Raw genomic sequence first — 18,301 nt, 5'->3', positions numbered from 1 at the left:
TGTGAGAGATGTACATGGCAGCAAATGGTGAAATTGGAGTGCAGATTATTTGAGGGGAGAAAGCTATTCACAGCAAGCTATTCACAATTTTTTACTTGATTTTTGCATAGAACAAAAAGTAGAAGATACTGTAATTAATTTTTTTTTTTTTTTGCCTTTTCAGAAATCCCTTTTCTTGTTGCAGTGTTGTGGGTAATTTCACACCACTTTGCACCCAGTAGCACCTGCTGGATGGAAGGGATGTGAGAGATTGCCTATTTCTTCTTTTCAAGGAAAAGTCTCTGTACCTAGGTCTTTTCTGAAGGATGCTCTCCAATCCTTGGAAGAGATTTGCAGCTCTCCTAATCCATCTATTTCTGTGCTTCACTGTTCTTACCATAAAACACTTTCCAAATATTTATTTGACATCTTTTGCTTTCTGCAAAGATGCTCATCTCTACCCTTCCACAAGTGATTTTTTTTTTAACTTATCAGTCCCAATTTATCTTACCTTTTCCCTTCAGGTAATATTTTACAGAGCCCTGAGCCATCTTCAATGGCTTCATGTGAACACTCTCAAAATGCTCCTTAAATTTCTGGTGGTGTGATAAGCAGCACTGGATGCACAATTCTTGTAATGATTTTATAACAGCAAGACAGTATGGACTCATGCTGTGTTTATATTGCACTGTGGACACAGCTCCTTTTCTGCTGAACTGCTCCATTCTCACATCTAAATTATTTATTCCTGCCTAAGGAAGCCCATGGTAGGATCCTCGGGGTGTCCTGTGAAGGGCCAAGAGTTGGACTTGATGATCCTCGTGGGTCCCTTCCAACTCAGGAGAATCTGTGAAATCAAATACTTTCTATTCAGAATGAATTAGTCTAGATTTTGAACCTGTTTCTCTAGGTCATTGTGAACTCCAGTCCTGTCATCTAATTTGTTCACATTCCCTTCCTGTTTCTTCTCATCTGTACCTGTAACAAACCCAGGCTATAACCCCCATCCTGAGCATTAAGGCTTTAATAAGCACATTATAAACCACACTCCATATAAAAGTTTTCCACTTTGCCAGTGAGCCATTGACAGCTTTTCCATGGCAATGAGCATCCAAGCATTAACTGCAGGGAAAGCACACTTCCACTAATGAAAATGTCACTTGAGATTGTGTCAGAAAGCTTTACTGAGGTCTGAGATGTATGGTATCTGTGTTCATACCTGTAAGATCTGAATCCCTGATCTAAAAGGAGGTTGGATTGGTTTGCCACGATTAGTTATCAACCTGTAAGATGAAAATAAATCCAGGTTTCTTGGAGTTCTGGTAATACATCATTCCTCTCAGTCTCACAGTTCCAAATCAGCTTCTCCATGGAGTAAGGCAGGGAGAGAGCCTGCCAGACTGGGAATGTTTGGGATGGTTAAAGCCATGGAGGTACTGGGGAGGAGTGTGTGCATTCAGCAGGAGGATTTAGCTCATGGTCTGTCCTGGGAAATGTCTGTAACCACAGAGGAAGAACAGGAGTAAATGATTGTTTAAGCTAATCCAGAGAGTGGAACCCTTGTGAACCAAAGTGCACTAGGGTGTATCATTCTTCTGGGGGTCATGAAGTGAGAGAGATGCTGTGTGTGAGGGAAAGCCAGATCACAACCTCTGCTTAGAGCAGTTCCAGGCTGCTAATGAAGGCATAGCAGCTGAAAGGGGCAGCCTGTGGGTGGCTCAGTAAAGGGAACAGCAGTACAAAGTCAGCACATGCTGAAAGCATGGAAGAGAGTGGCAAAGTCACCCTCTGTGAGGGAAAAGGACAGCTTCCAAGCTACCCGGGAAGTGTTCTTTTTCTGCTGCTTGCTTTGTTGTAAATGCACAAAAGTAATGTATTGTCATTTACTTGTGGTTCCTTCCAGTAAGAAAACCTCACTGTGTGAAGCCATCATGTGGTTTCAGCAGTCCTCTGGCAAAAGGCACACTATGTACAGCTGAGAGGATCTTAGCTAAATTATATATCCAGCATCAAACTGCAATGAAGAGAGAATCAATTGTAAAGATTTAGGGAAAAGCAGGGGGGGTCAGGACAACTGCAGTGTGCTGAGTGTTGGTGCATTGAAGAAAAAACTTACTTGGACAGGGATACATAAAATAGATTTTATATGTATTTTCAGCAGCTGTGAATTAAAACATAAATGCAATCTGGCAGGAATAATTAATTCTCAGGTGGTTGTTGTTGCTATGAATTTGGAGCTGTAAATGAAAGAGCTGAAAGCAGCTTTTAAATGAGCAATTTCTTACTGCAGCCATGGACATATTTTGTACTGCACAGAGCATTGCTTTGCTGCTGCTCTGATTTTTACCCTTGAGTCAGTCACCTTCCAGTCTGCTTCCTCTTGGTCATTGTTAATAGAATGCCTTTTTGATTACAGAAAATTGGTTGATACACTTCTCTAATGAAAATGCCAGACAAATGCTCCTTCTTGGAACTGACATCAGGAATGTTATACAAGACATTCTTAAATATGCTGGCAGCTGCCCTGAGTGTAATGAAATCATGGAAATTAGAAGTATTGCTCTCTCTGTGTGGCCAGCTCAGGACTGTTTTCAGTGTGTTACCCAGTTTTGCTGTGAATTTCAATAGGAATCACTTTTCATTAAGTTTCCCTGGGACATTCTTGAACTTGCTTATAATTTCTACAATCAGAAAAATTATCCTGATAACCTAAGGTATTACTCCTTTGTTTTGGATTGCACTGCATCCCCAGTACCCCATGAAATCATTCCTCTTGTGGCAGAGAGCTCACAATCTTCAGAAGATTGATAACTTTTCTGGTAGAAATTATTAAATCCTGTTCCCACTGCAGCCAACAGTCAAATTCCCACAAACTTCAGTGGTTTGGATTTCACAGGCAGTTTTTAGTCTGCTCTTGTAGGACACATTAGTTAATTAATTAGTTAATCCTTAAGACATTCCTAGCACAGAAGGTGTGCGAATGCAGGGAAGTTGGAGAGCAGCAGTGCTGTACCTTGGGTTTCAGTAGCACCTTGTTCTGCAGGGATCACAGAGCAGCTTCAGATAGGTGAGACCACAGCAGAGTGCAAGGGATCAATATTTCAGTCTAAAGTGCAGGGAGCAGAAGGAAAGGATGTCTGGGGGTGTTTGGAGGGGTACATGGAAGCACCCCCTGGCTCCCACCTTTCCTTCTCTTCATCTGTGGTTTTTTCACCTGTTGCTTCTTTGTAGCCTTGGTGTGTTTCCATCACATACTCTGATTTAGAGTTTTCCCAGATGAATTCATTTCCTTTACCTGTTTTTAAGCACTCTAGCTTCTTGCTTAGCTTTCTTTGTTGGAGGTTTACAGAACTCCCTAAAGTAATTGCACTTGCATTCCTTTGAAGTAGTAATATTCCATTCCTGTCAACAATTATAGCAGCATTAAGCAAGAGTCAACTGACTAAAAACCTAGTCCAGATTCATGTGCTGTCACTTAACACTTGGTGTTGGAACTGGTGAGTTCTGGCTCGGGGATGAGGAGCTGAAAGGACTGGGCTGCCTGGGCTGGGAAAGGAGGCATGGAAAGCTGTTTGCACCTTCTTTGTTCTCCCTTCCTGCTCAGCCTGGCCATGCTGGTAGCAGTGGGCAGAGAGCTGGCAGGGTTTGCTCCCGAGCTCTGCTTTGGGCTTATTCCCTGAGCAAGCTTTCACTGCAGGAGCCATGCTGTAAGAAACAGGGACAGGGGCTGAGGGATGACCTGCACTGAAGGTGGGGTCATTGTGAGGCTGTGAAAGAATAGCCTGGAGGTGGCATAGGGCACCTCTGTCACTTGGGATGCCCAGCCTTGCCAGGCACCCTCATATCTGGCTGCTGCTGTTGGCACAGAGCTGAGGCAGCTGAGCAGAGAAAGGTTTCTAATGCTTGGAGGGGTCCTGGAGGGCACAGAAACCTGCTGGAAGCAGATTTCCATCTGCATGATGCCATGCAAACAAGATGATTTCTGGCATGAAAAGCCTTCACTTGAGACATCAAATCATTAGGAATACTATGGCCAGAAGCTTTCATAATAAATTACTGTAAAGTCATGAAAGATTGATCTTTTTTGATTTCAGAGAAAATAAATCAACAGTATGAAGTCAGCTCTGTTATAGTTTCAAACAAGAGACTATTACCCTTTGCCTGAAAGATCAGAGACAAATTACTATTTTTACTTTACATTCTCTTGATGAGGGTAATGATAAACATCTGTCACTTTGCTGCTTAGCCAGTTAGGAATCTTATTGCAATCTGTAATTTAAAGAGTAAAAAAAAAAATAAAAGGAAAAAATACATGAGCAAACTGCACTTTATATAGACAGCAAAGAAGAAAAGAAAGAAAATAGATGTCAAATACAGGGGAACTGGGAAGGGGGCATTTTTGGTCTGTAGTTACTTGGCTAAAATCTGCAGATATATGATAGATGTATGTTTTTTTTATTTCTTTGGTATTTCACAGGGAAAATTACCATTAGTTTTTCTTTAGACATGGAGGCTCAGGAAAATAGTCTTTGCACTGTGACTTTTGGCTACATGCAGTTTATTAACAAAAAGATTAAGGTTTTTAAGGTAGTGTCTACCAATGCTACAGCACTGAAAACCCTGTTTTCATCAGGAGCCCCTTCAGTGTCCTCCACAGTCACAGGATTTTTAGGAAGCACAGCTAATTGTTTTTAAAGATCAGCTGTTTTTCCTATAATTCACCCATACTTTTGAAAGCTCTTTTACAAACACTCAGTTTTGTTTCTAAATGGTACATTGGGTCTTATTTCTTAACAAAACTAGAACTTAACACATCACAAACATTCCATTTCATTTAGCCTGGACTGGCCAAGCTGTAGTTGAAAAGGATACAAGTGCTCTACCTGGCAATGCTGCATGAGCAGAAGCAGACCCTGCACTAGGACCAGGAATCCCTTCTTGGCCCAGTTTCCTGCAGGGAGAAGCCTCTTTGGTGACATGTTTGCATATTTAGCACTATTGGCCTTTCACTGGTGGGTTTGATACTGATCTCAGCTGCTCCAGAAATCTCCAAAGCACCAGCCATGGGCCAATTTTAGCTAAAAACTCTGTTGTAAATGGGGCTGTGCTGGCAGGGCTCTGGCTGATACATAGCTTGTTCTCCTTGTTGGCTTCTTCAGTTTTTGCAAGTGCTTTCTGTTTCTTTGTGTCCCTCATGTCCAAGGCCAGGTTGGATGGGGCACTGAGCATCCTGCTGTGGTGGGAGGTGTCCCTGCCTGCACGGGGGGCTGGAACAACATGAACTACAAGGCTGGAGCACTTTGGCTGAAGTAAAAAATCTTTTTTTAAGTCAAAAAGCTTCTTCTTTTCCAACCAAAAGCACTTTGTGGTTCTATGATTTTATGCTTCTAGGTACCCACAGAAGCATACTCAGATACTTAGAAACTCAGGTGCTCAGATTAAGATTTTACAGTTCATGCTGTTAATGCTCTGGCAGTTGTTTTCAGGGAGAAGTTTGATATCAGAGTTTGAGGAACGTTGTTCTTTGTACTCTCTGGGTAGAAATTCCATTCTTTTGGAATCTGCAAGCCTCAGAGAGCAGTTTGATTTTCACCAAAAGGTTACTGTTTTTCTTTTAGGTTTTCCTATATTTATACAGGCCAGACTGAAGCAAAGTATAGGCCTCTTAGCTTCCAGTTTAAGTTCCTGGTATTTAATTAGGTCAGCTGTTTGCATACAAAGAAGTTTTTTTCTATCCAGTGAAAAAGAGACCTCAAATGCATAATCCAGCTTTGAGCATTGGAAGCAATGATGCTTTTGCTGTTATCTTTTATAAGCCCTTTGTTTATATAGGTGCTATTCACATCTAATAAGTCAGAGACTGAACTGCAAAATTTGTCACAAATAAGTCAGCCTTAAATAACAAAGGTGGGTTTAACCCACAGAAGGGTAAAATTAAAAATCCAGACTTATGGTGCTTCTTTCTTGCATGGGTCCAGCTGGCTGAATGTGAAGGGTAAAAGATTTGATAATAAGTATTGCAGTAAGTGATGTGAAATAATTTCTTGGTGTGACATTTACCACCGCGCATCTTTGTCTGAAAACTTTCTTTAACATAAAATTACAAATTTGTGTGGAAATCTATACATGTGCTCTGTGCAAAGGGTGTCATTTGGCATTAAACTTTAAAGACCCAAATTTCATGATGCTGAACATTGATGTTAAGCCAAGACTTCATATTTTAACCTGTGAATAGTCTTTGTATGAGTTATGTTGCTGGATTACTACAGTGTAAGTCCAGGGGTTTTTCCCCCAATGTGTTTCAAGTTTACTTCAGTCTAAAAGGCTTTTTTTCCCCTTCTTTGTAGACTGAAACTGAAGAGAATGGCCAAGCAGATAATTTTTCAATGGACCCCCAGCTGGAAAGACAGGTGGAGACAATTCGAAATCTTGTGGACTCCTACATGTCCATTATTAACAAATGTATCCGAGATCTGATCCCGAAAACAATCATGCACCTCATGATCAATAATGTAAGTAGCAGCCACAGTTCTAAATCAGTTCAATGTGTCTGTCAGATCTCTCACTCTCAAACACACCTCTGGAGCACAGCAGCAACAGCAGCTACTAAAGAGAAGAATTCATGTCACACTCGTGGACAAAATATTCCAATATTCCATAGTACTTGGAAGTTCTGCAGCCTTCTCAAAGGGTGCCACCCTGCCTTGAGTGCTTCTCCCAAAATCCTAAAGAATTCATTTACATCTTAATCAGAACATAAGTTATTATTTAAAGGTAAATCAAGGTGGGGGTGGTTTTGTTTTGGTTTTTATTTGATGTCTTGCTTTTGATATAAAAGGAAGAGGAATTGGGAGCTTGGTGTGGGCAGCCTGTGAGAGCAGTAGAGCAGAGTTGTGCTTCCTTGATTTTCCATCTGCAGGCCTTTGTCAGGGTTCATAAAGCAGTCCTTATTTTGTTTGGGTTTCTTTATATTTTCAGGTTACCATTTTCAAGGAATAAATCTGGAAGCTTTGGACACTGTTGTTTAGATAAGCAGATGTGGTTGGTTGATTTATTGTGTGTGTCTTTCTTAGATCTGAAGATTATTTGGTTAAAAGCAGCTTTGAGATACCATTGTTTTTCCACTGCAGTGGGATCTCAGCCTTCACATCCTGGCAGAGTTCTGAATGGACCTTGTTGAAAATTAAGCTTAACATTAGTGCCACTGCTGCCATACAAATCACTGATGGGGAGCCACAGCCCCTGCTAGTTCTGAGCAGCACCATTTCTGAGAGGTCATCAAACCAGTCAGGCTTTACTAGTGCAATATGCTGGGAGGCAAATGTGATTAGAAGGTAGCATTTATTTTGACTCAGAGCCACCTCTAGCCTTCATCTGATGGATTTCATTAGCCCTGTGGAATTTGTGTTGCACTTAAGAGTTAGGTGGTTGGACAGGAAATTTCAGCGGGATTTTCTCGTACATTTAATACAAACAGAATTTTTTGCATGAGGGCAAGAGATTTTTCATTAAACTTTTTTGGGTTTAGGGGAGTCAGAATGTAAGTAATTCTCTAGTCATGAGTGAGTTTTTACAAAAAACCATAGGAACAATGGAACTGCCTTTTTTTTTTCTGGAAATCAGCCATGCTCTAGACTTCAGAAGTTGAGTGTGTGTCCCCACTGCTCTGTCCAGATCATTGCTAGCAGCTCACTGCTTTGACTTAGCCTATCTCCAGTGCCCTTGAAAGGCTGGGGTTTAGCTTTCATTTCATAAACAGCAGAGCTCAGTGAGCAGTTGCTTTTGAAAGCTTACATTAAATTTTCTGCCACTCACCTCCTCATCTGGAATCGTTTAGGGGTCTCTGAAGTGTGTGCGTCCCTCAGAAGTAGATTACTGTGAGATTTTGTGCTTTCAGTCTCATCAGCTGTTGGTGACACTGATAAAGCCTGCCAGGCTGGCACACAGCAACCACACACTTAAAATATCACCAAGCTTTCAGCTGGCCTCATAGTCCCAAGCTGCATCTGGGCTTCCTATTGAGCTGAGGCCTGCACCTCCATCCTAGAGTTTAAGTCTGTGGCAAAGAATCCAAACATTTTAAAGAACTGTGAAGAGTGACATTAGAAGCAATAATGAATTTCTTTCTGTACAGCATAGGCAGTAAAATACCACATTGAAAACAACAGGTAAAATAGCAAAAAAATCAGGGCTATTGAAAAGAGAAAGAAATGGTTGAATCAAGAGTGCTGAGCCCTGCCAAAAGGTTGTGAAAAGATCTGGAAAGGAGTGGAGCTGTGATGGAAGGTGGGTCCTGTGAAGCTGTTTGTGTTCTTTGGAGTATTCAGAATTCCAACCCGTCCACCAGGAGTTAAGTAAGAACACTTTCCCTCCCCCTTAATCAACATATTCTGTATTTTCTGCTGCCCCATCATGTTGCCTCCAAAACTCTGGAAACAAATCGATCCCAAGGAATTTGTTTCCATGACAATTGCAACCTCCCAAGTTTTCCTAGAACTTCCTTTGTGGGCCCATAAACAAGTACTTTGAATTCAAGGAAAGTATCAGATTCAAACTCAGTGTACAGAAAATAATTACATGCTGTCCCTGAGCATATTTTGGGGCCTAAGCCTAGATTGTTGTGTTCCAAGTGCATCCCTTGTTCTTCCCCTAGGGTGGATGTTGATTACCTTAAAAGAAAATACATTTACCACACAGAACTGCATTGAGTTACCATTACCAATTCAAACATGCCCAAACAAAAAACACATACACAAGTTTGTATTTCATGGTGCCTTGGTATCCTGGATTATACAAGAGGGGTGGTCTTAAGAGTAGTCAGTGTATGCTCCATAAACAGTGCTGATGGTGATCTCAGCTGAGGAGAGAAACTCCAGAGGACTTGTTACTGCCAGACTGCAGGTCCAGGAATGGGTTTGCATTTGAGGCAGTGCCATGTGTTGTCTTCTCACTGAGGAAGTTCCAAGCCCACCTTGCCCCATTTCAGAGTGCCAGGGCAGATTTGGGGCACTGGCATTTGGATGCTTGCTATGGTTCAGCTTTGACTCCAGGCCTGATGTCTGTGAAGGAAAATGTTTTAAACCATTTCTGTGAGTCTGCTTTCCAGAAAGAAGCAAACATGAGTAAACATCACTTTTCCCTCCATTTCCAAGCTGGAGAAAGTGGCTCTGGTGGGAGATCTTCCTCTGTCTAGTACAGCGCAGGAGGGCAGGAGGCTGATCCAAGATCCATCCTTAGCACAGCAGTCTTCCCTTTCCAGAGGAGTTCAGAGGAATCCTCTACCAGTGACAGACAGGGACCTCTCATGATAATTGTCACAGGCTGATTTTTTTCAAACAGATATTTGTGGTTTAACAATGCCTTTACAATCAGCTCTGGCCTTAATCTAATTTTAGGACTTCTTTTTTTGAAGTGATGCCATTAAAATGCTCATTTCATTGAGCAGAATGTGATGCTGTTTAACTGTGATATCTGTTTTTAATGTGGAGTTTTTGGCAATCACAAGGAAAGTAGTGTACTCTGGCTCTTGATCAGTACCATCTACTGGAAAACAGCATGAAACTCATGGAAAAATTTTGCAGGCTTTGCTGAGAATTTGTGCATCTCCTGTCATACGTGAATGGGAAATGACAGCCAAGCCCAGACAATATGGTTTTGTTTCCCTCTGAGCTCTGTCCTGGCTGCCTGCTCATTGCTGGTGACCAGAAAGGGTCCCTTGGCTGCACTGGCTCACTGCTCTCACTGACCTTGTCTAAACACAAACATTGCCTTAGTCTCACTGTCAGGCTTTAAATCACAAAACTAGCACAGACCCATGTGCAAATGGAGCTCAGGTTTATGTAATCAGAATCCTGGGAATGTATTATCATCAGTATCTCCAGCTCAAAAAAGCTTTATGGAGCAAAGCACCAGATGAGAAATAGATCAGAACAGCAACAAGTCTCAAATGCAAGGATTTAGTAGGTCAGCAGTTGGTCTATTTACCACAGTCTTATTTAATCAGAGTACCTCTAGCTTTTTATGTCTCTTAATGTGGCCCAGGTTTCCATAACCAGGGCAGGCATAGCAGGAAATCAATATAGTAAATTAGATTACTTGGAGACTTCTCCCTTCAGTTTGAATGTGTGTGGATGGTTTATTCAGAATCTGACAGACTTGCTGGAAATGCAAGACGCTGTCTACAGTAGGGTGAATTGTTCCTAGGAAAGTAATTGACAGGTATGTCATAAAGCCTGAAAATTCCCATTCCCTGGGGAATTTATATCTGATGGTACTACCATTTATTTCCCAGTCAGCCCTTTAGAAATGGCCCAAAATGCCAGCTGGCTCCTGGGAGCTGTTGGGAAATGAAGTGTAAGCAGAGGTGTCACCTCAGAGATCAGAATTTCAGCAGAACTGGTAGTAAGAGAAAGTGATTCAATCTCCTGCTTCCATTGATCTCCCCTGTATTTGTTCAGCATTGTATTTTCTGTAGAGAATTCTGTTTATTTCTTTGGTGGTTTGGATTATTTTCCTTTCTGTCTGATTGTGAAAAACGCCAATCACTTGTTTTTAAAATTTTAAAAGTTTAATAGTAATACAATTGTTATAAAAATAGCAATATAATTAGAGTAATAAAAATTTGGACAATTAGGATTAAGACAATATGAGACAATAAAAACAAAGAGTTACAGACAGTCCAGGTACCTCTTTCTGGGCAAAATAAGCCTGAAAAAGGCCCCACGTTAACAGAGGATTAACCCTTAAAAGCAACAGCCTGTTGCGTATTCATACACCTCATCCATGATGCATCAATTCCATTCAAACACAGGATTCTGTCTGGGCAGTGTCAGCTTCTTCCTCTGAATCCTGATGGCGTCTTCAGGGCTGAGCGAGGCGGGAAGAAGTTCGTTTCTCCTGATAATGGGGCCATAAATTCTCTTTCTCTGAAAGATTTAGGTGTCCTGTGGCTGCTATCTAAGTGCGAGTCCTCTCTTTAAAAAGTATCTTACATAGCATAATTTCTATTTTAACATTTTGTTATAACCTAAAACTATATTTAACACACTACTTAAGAGAATTAATACAGCATCACTTTCTAACATAACACATATAATATTCATTTGAATATTTCTGAAAAGCCAATCATAAAATACGCATTTTTCACACTGATGAAACAGGTAAAAGAATTTATCAATGCAGAGCTGCTGGCTCACCTGTATTCTTCTGAGGACCAGAACACTCTGATGGAGGAGTCGGCGGAGCAGGCGCAGCGGCGGGACGAGACCCTGCGCATGTACCAGGCGCTGCAGGAGGCGCTGGCCATCATCGGGGACATCAGCACCAGCACCGTGTCCACCCCTGCTCCCCCACCTGTGGATGACTCCTGGCTTCAGCAGACACGCAGGTGAGCAGCCTCACAGCCTCACAGCTGGACTGCCATGGCATCCAGGACAGGCTCATGTGCTCTATTCCATTCTTTCTCTGCCCTGCTGAGATCTGTCCAGCAGGTCGGGTTGTGGCACAGTCCCTGCCCTTGGGGTGGTGTTAACTTTTTATACTAAGAACTACGTGTACTTTATTTACAATAATTTTCCAATACCTATCACCTATGTTAGACTGTCTGTCTCTATTCTAAACCAATCCAAAAGTGTCACCATCACAGCAGAAGATGGAGGGCAAGAAGAAGAAGGAGAGGACATGCCCAGATTCCTCCATCTTGCCTCTTGAACCCCCATTCTAAATCCCCAAAATTCTACTTTTTCACCTGTGACAAATTCACTATCATTCTACTCAAACTCTTGTGGCCTGTAACTCTTCACACAAAGTTGATAATTGTTTCCATGGGCTAAAATCCAAGGCACAGGTGTCTTTGACTCTGTGCCAAGGTCTCTGAGCCCCTTGCCAGGGTCTCGAATCACTCAGGGCAGCCAGAGGAATGTCCTGGGTTCCGACACTATGCTATACTAAAAAATACAGAAAAAATACTTACTAAATGCTAAAAAAAAAATAATTAAAACTCATGACTCTTTACGGAGTCCTGACACAACTTGGCCCTAATTGGCCAATAAGTCAAAACAACTCACACCAGAGTCCAATCAAGCAACCACCTTAAATAAACAATCTCCAAACATATTCTACATAAGCACATCACAAAAAAACAAATGAAATAAGAATTGTTTTTCTTTTCTCTGAAGCCTCTCTCTACCTTTCAGCTTCCCAGGAGAAAAACCCTAGGTGAAAAAATCATGTTCAAAAAATCTAAATGCCACAGTGGGACTGACTGCCTGGGACACTGCCACTGTCTTTGTTTCTTTTTGTTTAAGGTTGGGATTAAATGTGTGAGATGGTATTTTTTGTTTGGATGTTTATTAGTGTTTATCTCTAGTACAGTTTTATAAACTGTGAGTACTACAGCACTTCAGTCTAACAAACTAAAAATAGAGTGGTATTTCTTTTTCTACAAGGCTTTTTAAGGGCAAACTGTCTAATTAAGAAATCACACTTAAATTATATTTACTTTTAACTTAATAACTAACTACTCATGGCCTGTAATGCAGTCTTTTTTTTTAAAATTACACAATACTACTGAAACTTATGAAGAAGAAGGAGTAGATTCTGTCTTTAAACTTCTATCTTGTCTTATATATTACTATATTCTAAAACTTTAAACTCTGAGTTTTCCACCATGTGATATTACACACTTCTATTCAAACAACATGCCCAGAACCCCACTTCTATCATTCAGTTTTGGAAGCTTTCTCCACAGCCCCAGGTCAAATGTAGTGTTCTCCTGGGGGTCAGTGCCTGTCAGCACAGAAAATCTAAAATTCTCAGTAACCAGGGTTCCAACAAGATCAGGAGCTCCCTCCCTGCCTGTATTTTGGGAAGATGCTCCTCCAGGTCTTAATGACATTTTCTGTGAGGAAAATCAAAACATTTTCCCATATATAATATGGGAATATGTTTATATATGGGTATATAAATATACCCACCTGTTCTGTGGGTATGTTTATGTGAGCACCAGACAGGATGTTTGCCTTGCAGAAGACCATCCAGTGGTCTTACAGTTTCTCTGATGCTTCAAACAGCAGCTGCTTCTATCACCCCAGTTGTGTATCCACTTGGTCTCCTTTTGCAAGCTGATAAAATAATTCAGCACGTCAGGCTCCATGTCCTAGAAATTCCACTTAACGAAACATTCTTAGGACTTGAATAATAAAATCCATTTTATTCACCTCTTTGCTTGTATGCTGTCAGTGGGAAACACGTGAGTCTTAATTGTATGTGATCCTCTGACACTGACAGCAAAGGAAAATGCCAATAAAAAACATCTGCCATAAGTTTAACTTTTAAGTAAAATACAATACATCAAAGAAAACCCAAAACCCGCACCCCCACCTTACTGAACTTTTAAAATCTCTGATATTTCACCAGATCACCTCCTCCAAGTCCTTCAACTCTGAGGAGACCTACCTTGAACAATCCCCCCACCAGACCTTTATCTGGCCGAGGACCTGCTCCTGCCATCCCCTCTCCAGGCCCCCAGTCGGGGGCTCCCCCAGTCCCGTTCCGGCCGGGAGCTCTGCCTCCATTTCCCAGTGCTGAAGCCCATGGAGGACCCCCCCAGGTTCCCTCTCGGCCCAGCCGGGCTCCTCCCAGCGTGCCAAGGTAAGAGGGTTGGTGTTCCTGGGGGTGCCATGGTTCTCTCCCCCTGGCACCACAGACAGACTCTGCACTGCTCCCTGGGTGGGAAGGCGAGCGCTGCTGCTGACAAAGGCGTGTAGCAAAGCAAAACCAGGCATTCCCTGCAGTCAAAGGTGTTTGATGGAACCTCTTTTTACCACATACCTCGTTTGAAAAGATAGGAAGATTGTTTCATTTTAAAAAATTCTAGTCAGTCACTTGGAAGACCCTGATTTGCTCACATTAAGAACCCCATTTCTGGTTGTGTTGTACCTCATAAGGGCTCAGAGAGAGAGAGAGAAGTCACCTACCCCCAGGAGGAGAGGGGCAGGGGTACAGCTCATCATTTCTGCCCTTCTGAACCCTCACCAGAGGAAACAAGGGCTCTCCTGGAGAGAACAAGAGCAATTCTTGTAGAACCAGTGGAACAAACTGGTAGGAGTCTGATTCTTGTCCTGCAAAGCCAGTAATTTCCAGCCAGCTGGAAACAGTTCCTAGTTGTCTGACAGAGTACATCATATGGTACCAAGCAATTACTTAAGGAACAAGATTATCTTCAGTGCATTATTTCCTTTCCTTTTCAGGGCTTTGCATTTATCAGGACCTTTTAAAGTAGCTTTGCATATTGTATAATTTTCTATGGCATTGACTCCTTTTTTATATGTTATATGTATAGAATGTCCTTAATGTTTATTTTCACAATGATGTAATACACTTAATCACATACATACATATATATATATATATATATATATATATATATATATATATATATATATACACACACACACACATATATTAAAACCCCTGATTCTGAGGGATTCATTAACTTTCTAAATTATGAGAGGCGTGGGCAGATAAGGCAATGTTCTCCATTTTTGATAAATTAGCTGTTACATTGAAAGTACTCACAGTTTGGAAAAAGAAAGAGCCCAGCTAAATAGGAACCAAAATAAAATGTGCACATTTTCAATTTTAAAAATGGTAATTGAGAAGAGAAGCTTTGGAGAAGAATTTTCTTTTAAATAGGTGAGATCTGTCATAGTTGTCAGTAACTTAAATTTGAGGCTCAGTGTTTCTTATATAATTACCCTTTATAATAGAAAGCATAAATAAATGAGGTATATCAAAGGAATGAAGTATTTTTATATATTTGCTATGAAAAGGGCGTTGTTGCATCAATGCCCAGCCATGAAACACTCTTTCACCTTAGTGGATATCCTGTAGCTTGCAGCAGGGACCACTGGGGAGAAACCTGGAATTGCCTTTCCAAACTTTGTGCTGGAAGGGAGGAACCCAAGGACCATGGGAGAGCCTGGGGCTGAGCCAAAGGGTGCCATCTCTGTGCCATCAGAGGCCACCTCAGTGCCATCAGAGGCCACCTCAGTGGGCTGCAGGGCTGAGGTGCAGTTGTGCCAGCTGTGCCACCCGAGAGAACCATGGCTCCCGTCCCCTGCCCTGCCAAGCAGCCCGTCTCCTTCCCCTGCCCACCCTGGTTGTGCATGGACGCTGCTTTCCCAGGGTGGCCTGCCAAGAGCATGTCTGCTGATGATCTTCTTCATGCCAGAGGGCTAGGTGGGATGGAGACCAGGAAGGAATTTTCTAGCACGCAAAAGACACATGGGTAAGCAGCCTGGGAACGCCTCCGTTCGGGACCGCCACTGGTGGCATGAAAAGCAGTGGCGGATAAAGGAGGTCAGTGATTTTCAAATACTGTAGCTGGATACAGAATTGAATGTGAGACTGCCTGACATTTTTGTGGAAAAAAAGAATCTGCAATACACATCTTCTGGACTAGATCCTAGTTCTCTCTTTTAGAGCTATGAAAGCCTCAGACAGAAAAGATCTCAACTGCTAAAGAATGAAGGAAGGGTTTGCCATTCTGCTGAAACTTCAGGTTTCTTCTGCTGACTAAAGTGCGAGGGAGGAAATCCCAGGGAAGGGGCTGCAGGGGAAATCACCTGAGGGGGACAGTGTGGCCAGCTCCTGTGCCTATTCAATGTTTCCTTTGAGCCCTGGAATTTCAGCTACGCTTGGTCTGGTTTTAATAACAGCCTTTGCAGGATCATATGAAATTGACTCAGAAAATGGGTCTGAGATATTAAAAGGGGGGGAAAAAGAATTTTGAGGAAGAGTTCTTGTGGAAACTTGAGCTTTTTCTGTGACTTATTTTTGAACTGGGGCGCTGTGCTCCGACTGTTCCACCACCATTTTCTGCAGTGATTCCTTGAAGTGTTGGGATCTCTCTTATCTAGAGAAATAGTTTAGCTTCCTGAGAAGAAAGTCATATTTTTAAAGTTTATCTCACTTTCCAAAGGAGCTTTTTGTTGCAGCCCCTGTCCTTGTCACATGGCGCTGAAAATCCTGACAGGCTGAAGAAACACAAAGTTTCCATTTTCTCCTGTTCTGCCTTAAGCTAAAAAGATCATTTTCAGGGGTAGGACTTGGACTGTCCTTGTCCAATGAGCAGATTAGCACACGTTGACATGGAAAATTTGGCACCTTACCGTGAGATACAGCCCATCTTTAAAAACACAATTTTAGTTTCTTCTACTTTATTAGGATTTATCAAAGGAATTGTACAGAAATGGTGAGCTCTCAGCATTCTCTCACTGTTCCTCCCTTAATGTACAGGGAAAGGAAAAGAGTTAGGAGAGCAGGAAATAATTTTCTTCCCTGCTTCGCTCTGATTCTAAAGCTGGTTTGGGTTATGTGCTCTGAATATTTCTGTAAGGAAACAGAAACTATTTGCATGATACATGCCTCTTTTAATTAATCCCACTTGAGGTGGGTGGATCTCTCCCAGCAAAGCCTGGGAGTAAAGGCCCCTGGCTTTAAGGGCTTGATGCCAAAGCATATATGATTTGTGAAATATTCCCCACTGCCAGAATCTGGATTATTCCCCTTCTCTCTTAAAAGGCTTCAGTAGTACTTTGAAAGAAAATGCAGCTGTCTGCTTGCTTAGGCAGGCCCTAGAAGCACTTCAGCTCACCCTGATGTGTGTTTGCCTGCCTGAGTGGAAAGCCTGATCTTGACCAATTTAAGTTCTACTGTGGATGCCTGATTTTTAGCTTTTAAACGTCCTGAATGGGAATCTCAGCTTTGCCACAAGGAAAACAATTGAATTGGAAATGTTTTTTGTCTTGGCAGCAGAGCTTGTGGCGTTTGTGGGGGTGGAAGGGTGCTGCCCTTTTCTGCCTGTGTCCTACTACTGTGGATTCACCAGGGCTTTCCCAACAAAGCCCTGGTTTGGAACCAGCAGATGGTTCCTAAATTTGTCACTGAGGCAAAGGTGACCCCACAGGAGGTGAAACCCTGGAGCATGTGTGTCACCCTCAGGCAGGCTGGGGCTGCTCCCCAGGGGCCGGGGCTGGTCTTTACACAGGAGGCAAGTGGTGGGGAGAAAATTGACATTGTGCTGCTCACACACTATCCCTGCAATTTACTTCCACCCACAGCCAGCCAGCAGGGAAGCGCTGGTGGCAGCTCTGCAGCTCCCCTTTGTTATGCCACCAAGGCTAATTCCATCACCTGCTGTGTTGGTAGCTAATCTGCCTTGTAAGCCACCACTACATATTTCTGCCAAACTGGCAGGAAAAGGTACTTTTACCTGACAGTAACTGCAGTTAGAAATTTTCAGACAAAGTCAGGAGCAGTGCAGAAAGCATTACTGTCTGACGTCTCCCAGCCCACAGGCTCCCACTCAACTCTTTGGTTGCCAAATATCAACCATTCACAAATTTTTCTCTGTGATGGATTTTTATGGATTAGAGTTCTTTGAAAAGATTAATGAAACGTCTAACCCTGTGCATTGAATGATAAGGAGATTTTGTGCAAAAATTGCACATGATCCTCTGAATAAAATCTTTCATAGTGCATAGGCATATAAGGCCAGAAGGGTTATTCTGCCTGAGCCTGGGAATCTTCTTTCTCCTGAAAGTTTGACCTTGCAGCTTTACAAGCTTACTACTGTATTTTTAATGGAATATAAATTGTAATCAAATAGTTGTTGCACCAAAGTCTTCTGGCAGGATGAGTGAGAGCCCACCTTAGAGTGTTTGCATGCTGACTTGGATGATCTTAAACTGAACATCCAAGTAGGAGAGCACAGCTCTCTGTCCTCTTTGAATGGATCTTTGGCAGAAGTTATATTCAAAAAGTATAATCTGCAATTAGGATTGTTTCATGCAAGCAAAGAGACAAAAGTGTTACATGGACAGAATTCAAATTCCTGCTGAACCTCAGGAGAAAAGAAAGCCAAAGAATAATTTAATTTAATTCTGCATCTCATGTCTGTGATCAAAAGAATATACAGCTACATGGGCAAAGCCAGAGCCCCTCCCAGGGGGGACACTGCCCTTCTGTAGTCAGTATGTTTCCAACTCTGCCTGTCTGAAGACCCCAAAATCACAAGACTTAGGAGAATATCAGTTATTATTTCTGTGATTTCTGCCCAGAGGGAAGACAGCCCTGTGTAATTTGTTACCAGTCTAATGTACATTTCTTGTTGAAATGCACACCCAGTAATATGTTACTTCTGCTGCTGGCTGCTTTGAGCAGCAGCAGACTCCATTTATTTTCTCTTATCTCTCAGAAAGAAGCTCTGCATTTTCCCTTCCTCCACTGGGTCCTTTTTCACTATTTTCCCTTTTTTTCT

At 42.1% G+C, this 18,301-nt stretch overlaps 1 protein-coding gene across 5 annotated transcripts in view; it reads left to right on the top strand.

Moving 5' to 3' along the window:
• DNM3 (dynamin 3) overlaps positions 1 to 18,301 on the top strand; it is a 171,593-nt gene that overhangs the window by 140,428 nt on the left and 12,864 nt on the right. For 3 of the 5 annotated variants that reach the window (XR_009487550.1, XM_059854656.1, XM_059854658.1), the window contains 3 exons: positions 6,327 to 6,491; positions 11,139 to 11,365; positions 13,396 to 13,629. Coding sequence is in view for 3 of the 5 variants with exons in the window: in XM_059854656.1 (XP_059710639.1) it covers positions 6,327 to 6,491; positions 11,139 to 11,365; positions 13,396 to 13,629 (626 nt within the window). In the remaining 2 variants the exon portion in view is untranslated. Of the gene's footprint in view, positions 1 to 6,326; positions 6,492 to 11,138; positions 11,366 to 13,395; positions 13,630 to 15,165; positions 15,269 to 18,301 lie in introns of those variants that run through there. The other 2 variants (XR_009487549.1, XM_059854657.1) reach the window with 2 other exon arrangements.

Source organism: Haemorhous mexicanus, chromosome 9 (genome assembly GCF_027477595.1).
Source record: "Haemorhous mexicanus isolate bHaeMex1 chromosome 9, bHaeMex1.pri, whole genome shotgun sequence".
NCBI lineage: Eukaryota > Metazoa > Chordata > Aves > Passeriformes > Fringillidae > Haemorhous > Haemorhous mexicanus.
The sequence above is the reverse complement of the archived record's forward strand: the minus strand, read 5'-3'. Positions and strand labels throughout refer to the sequence as shown.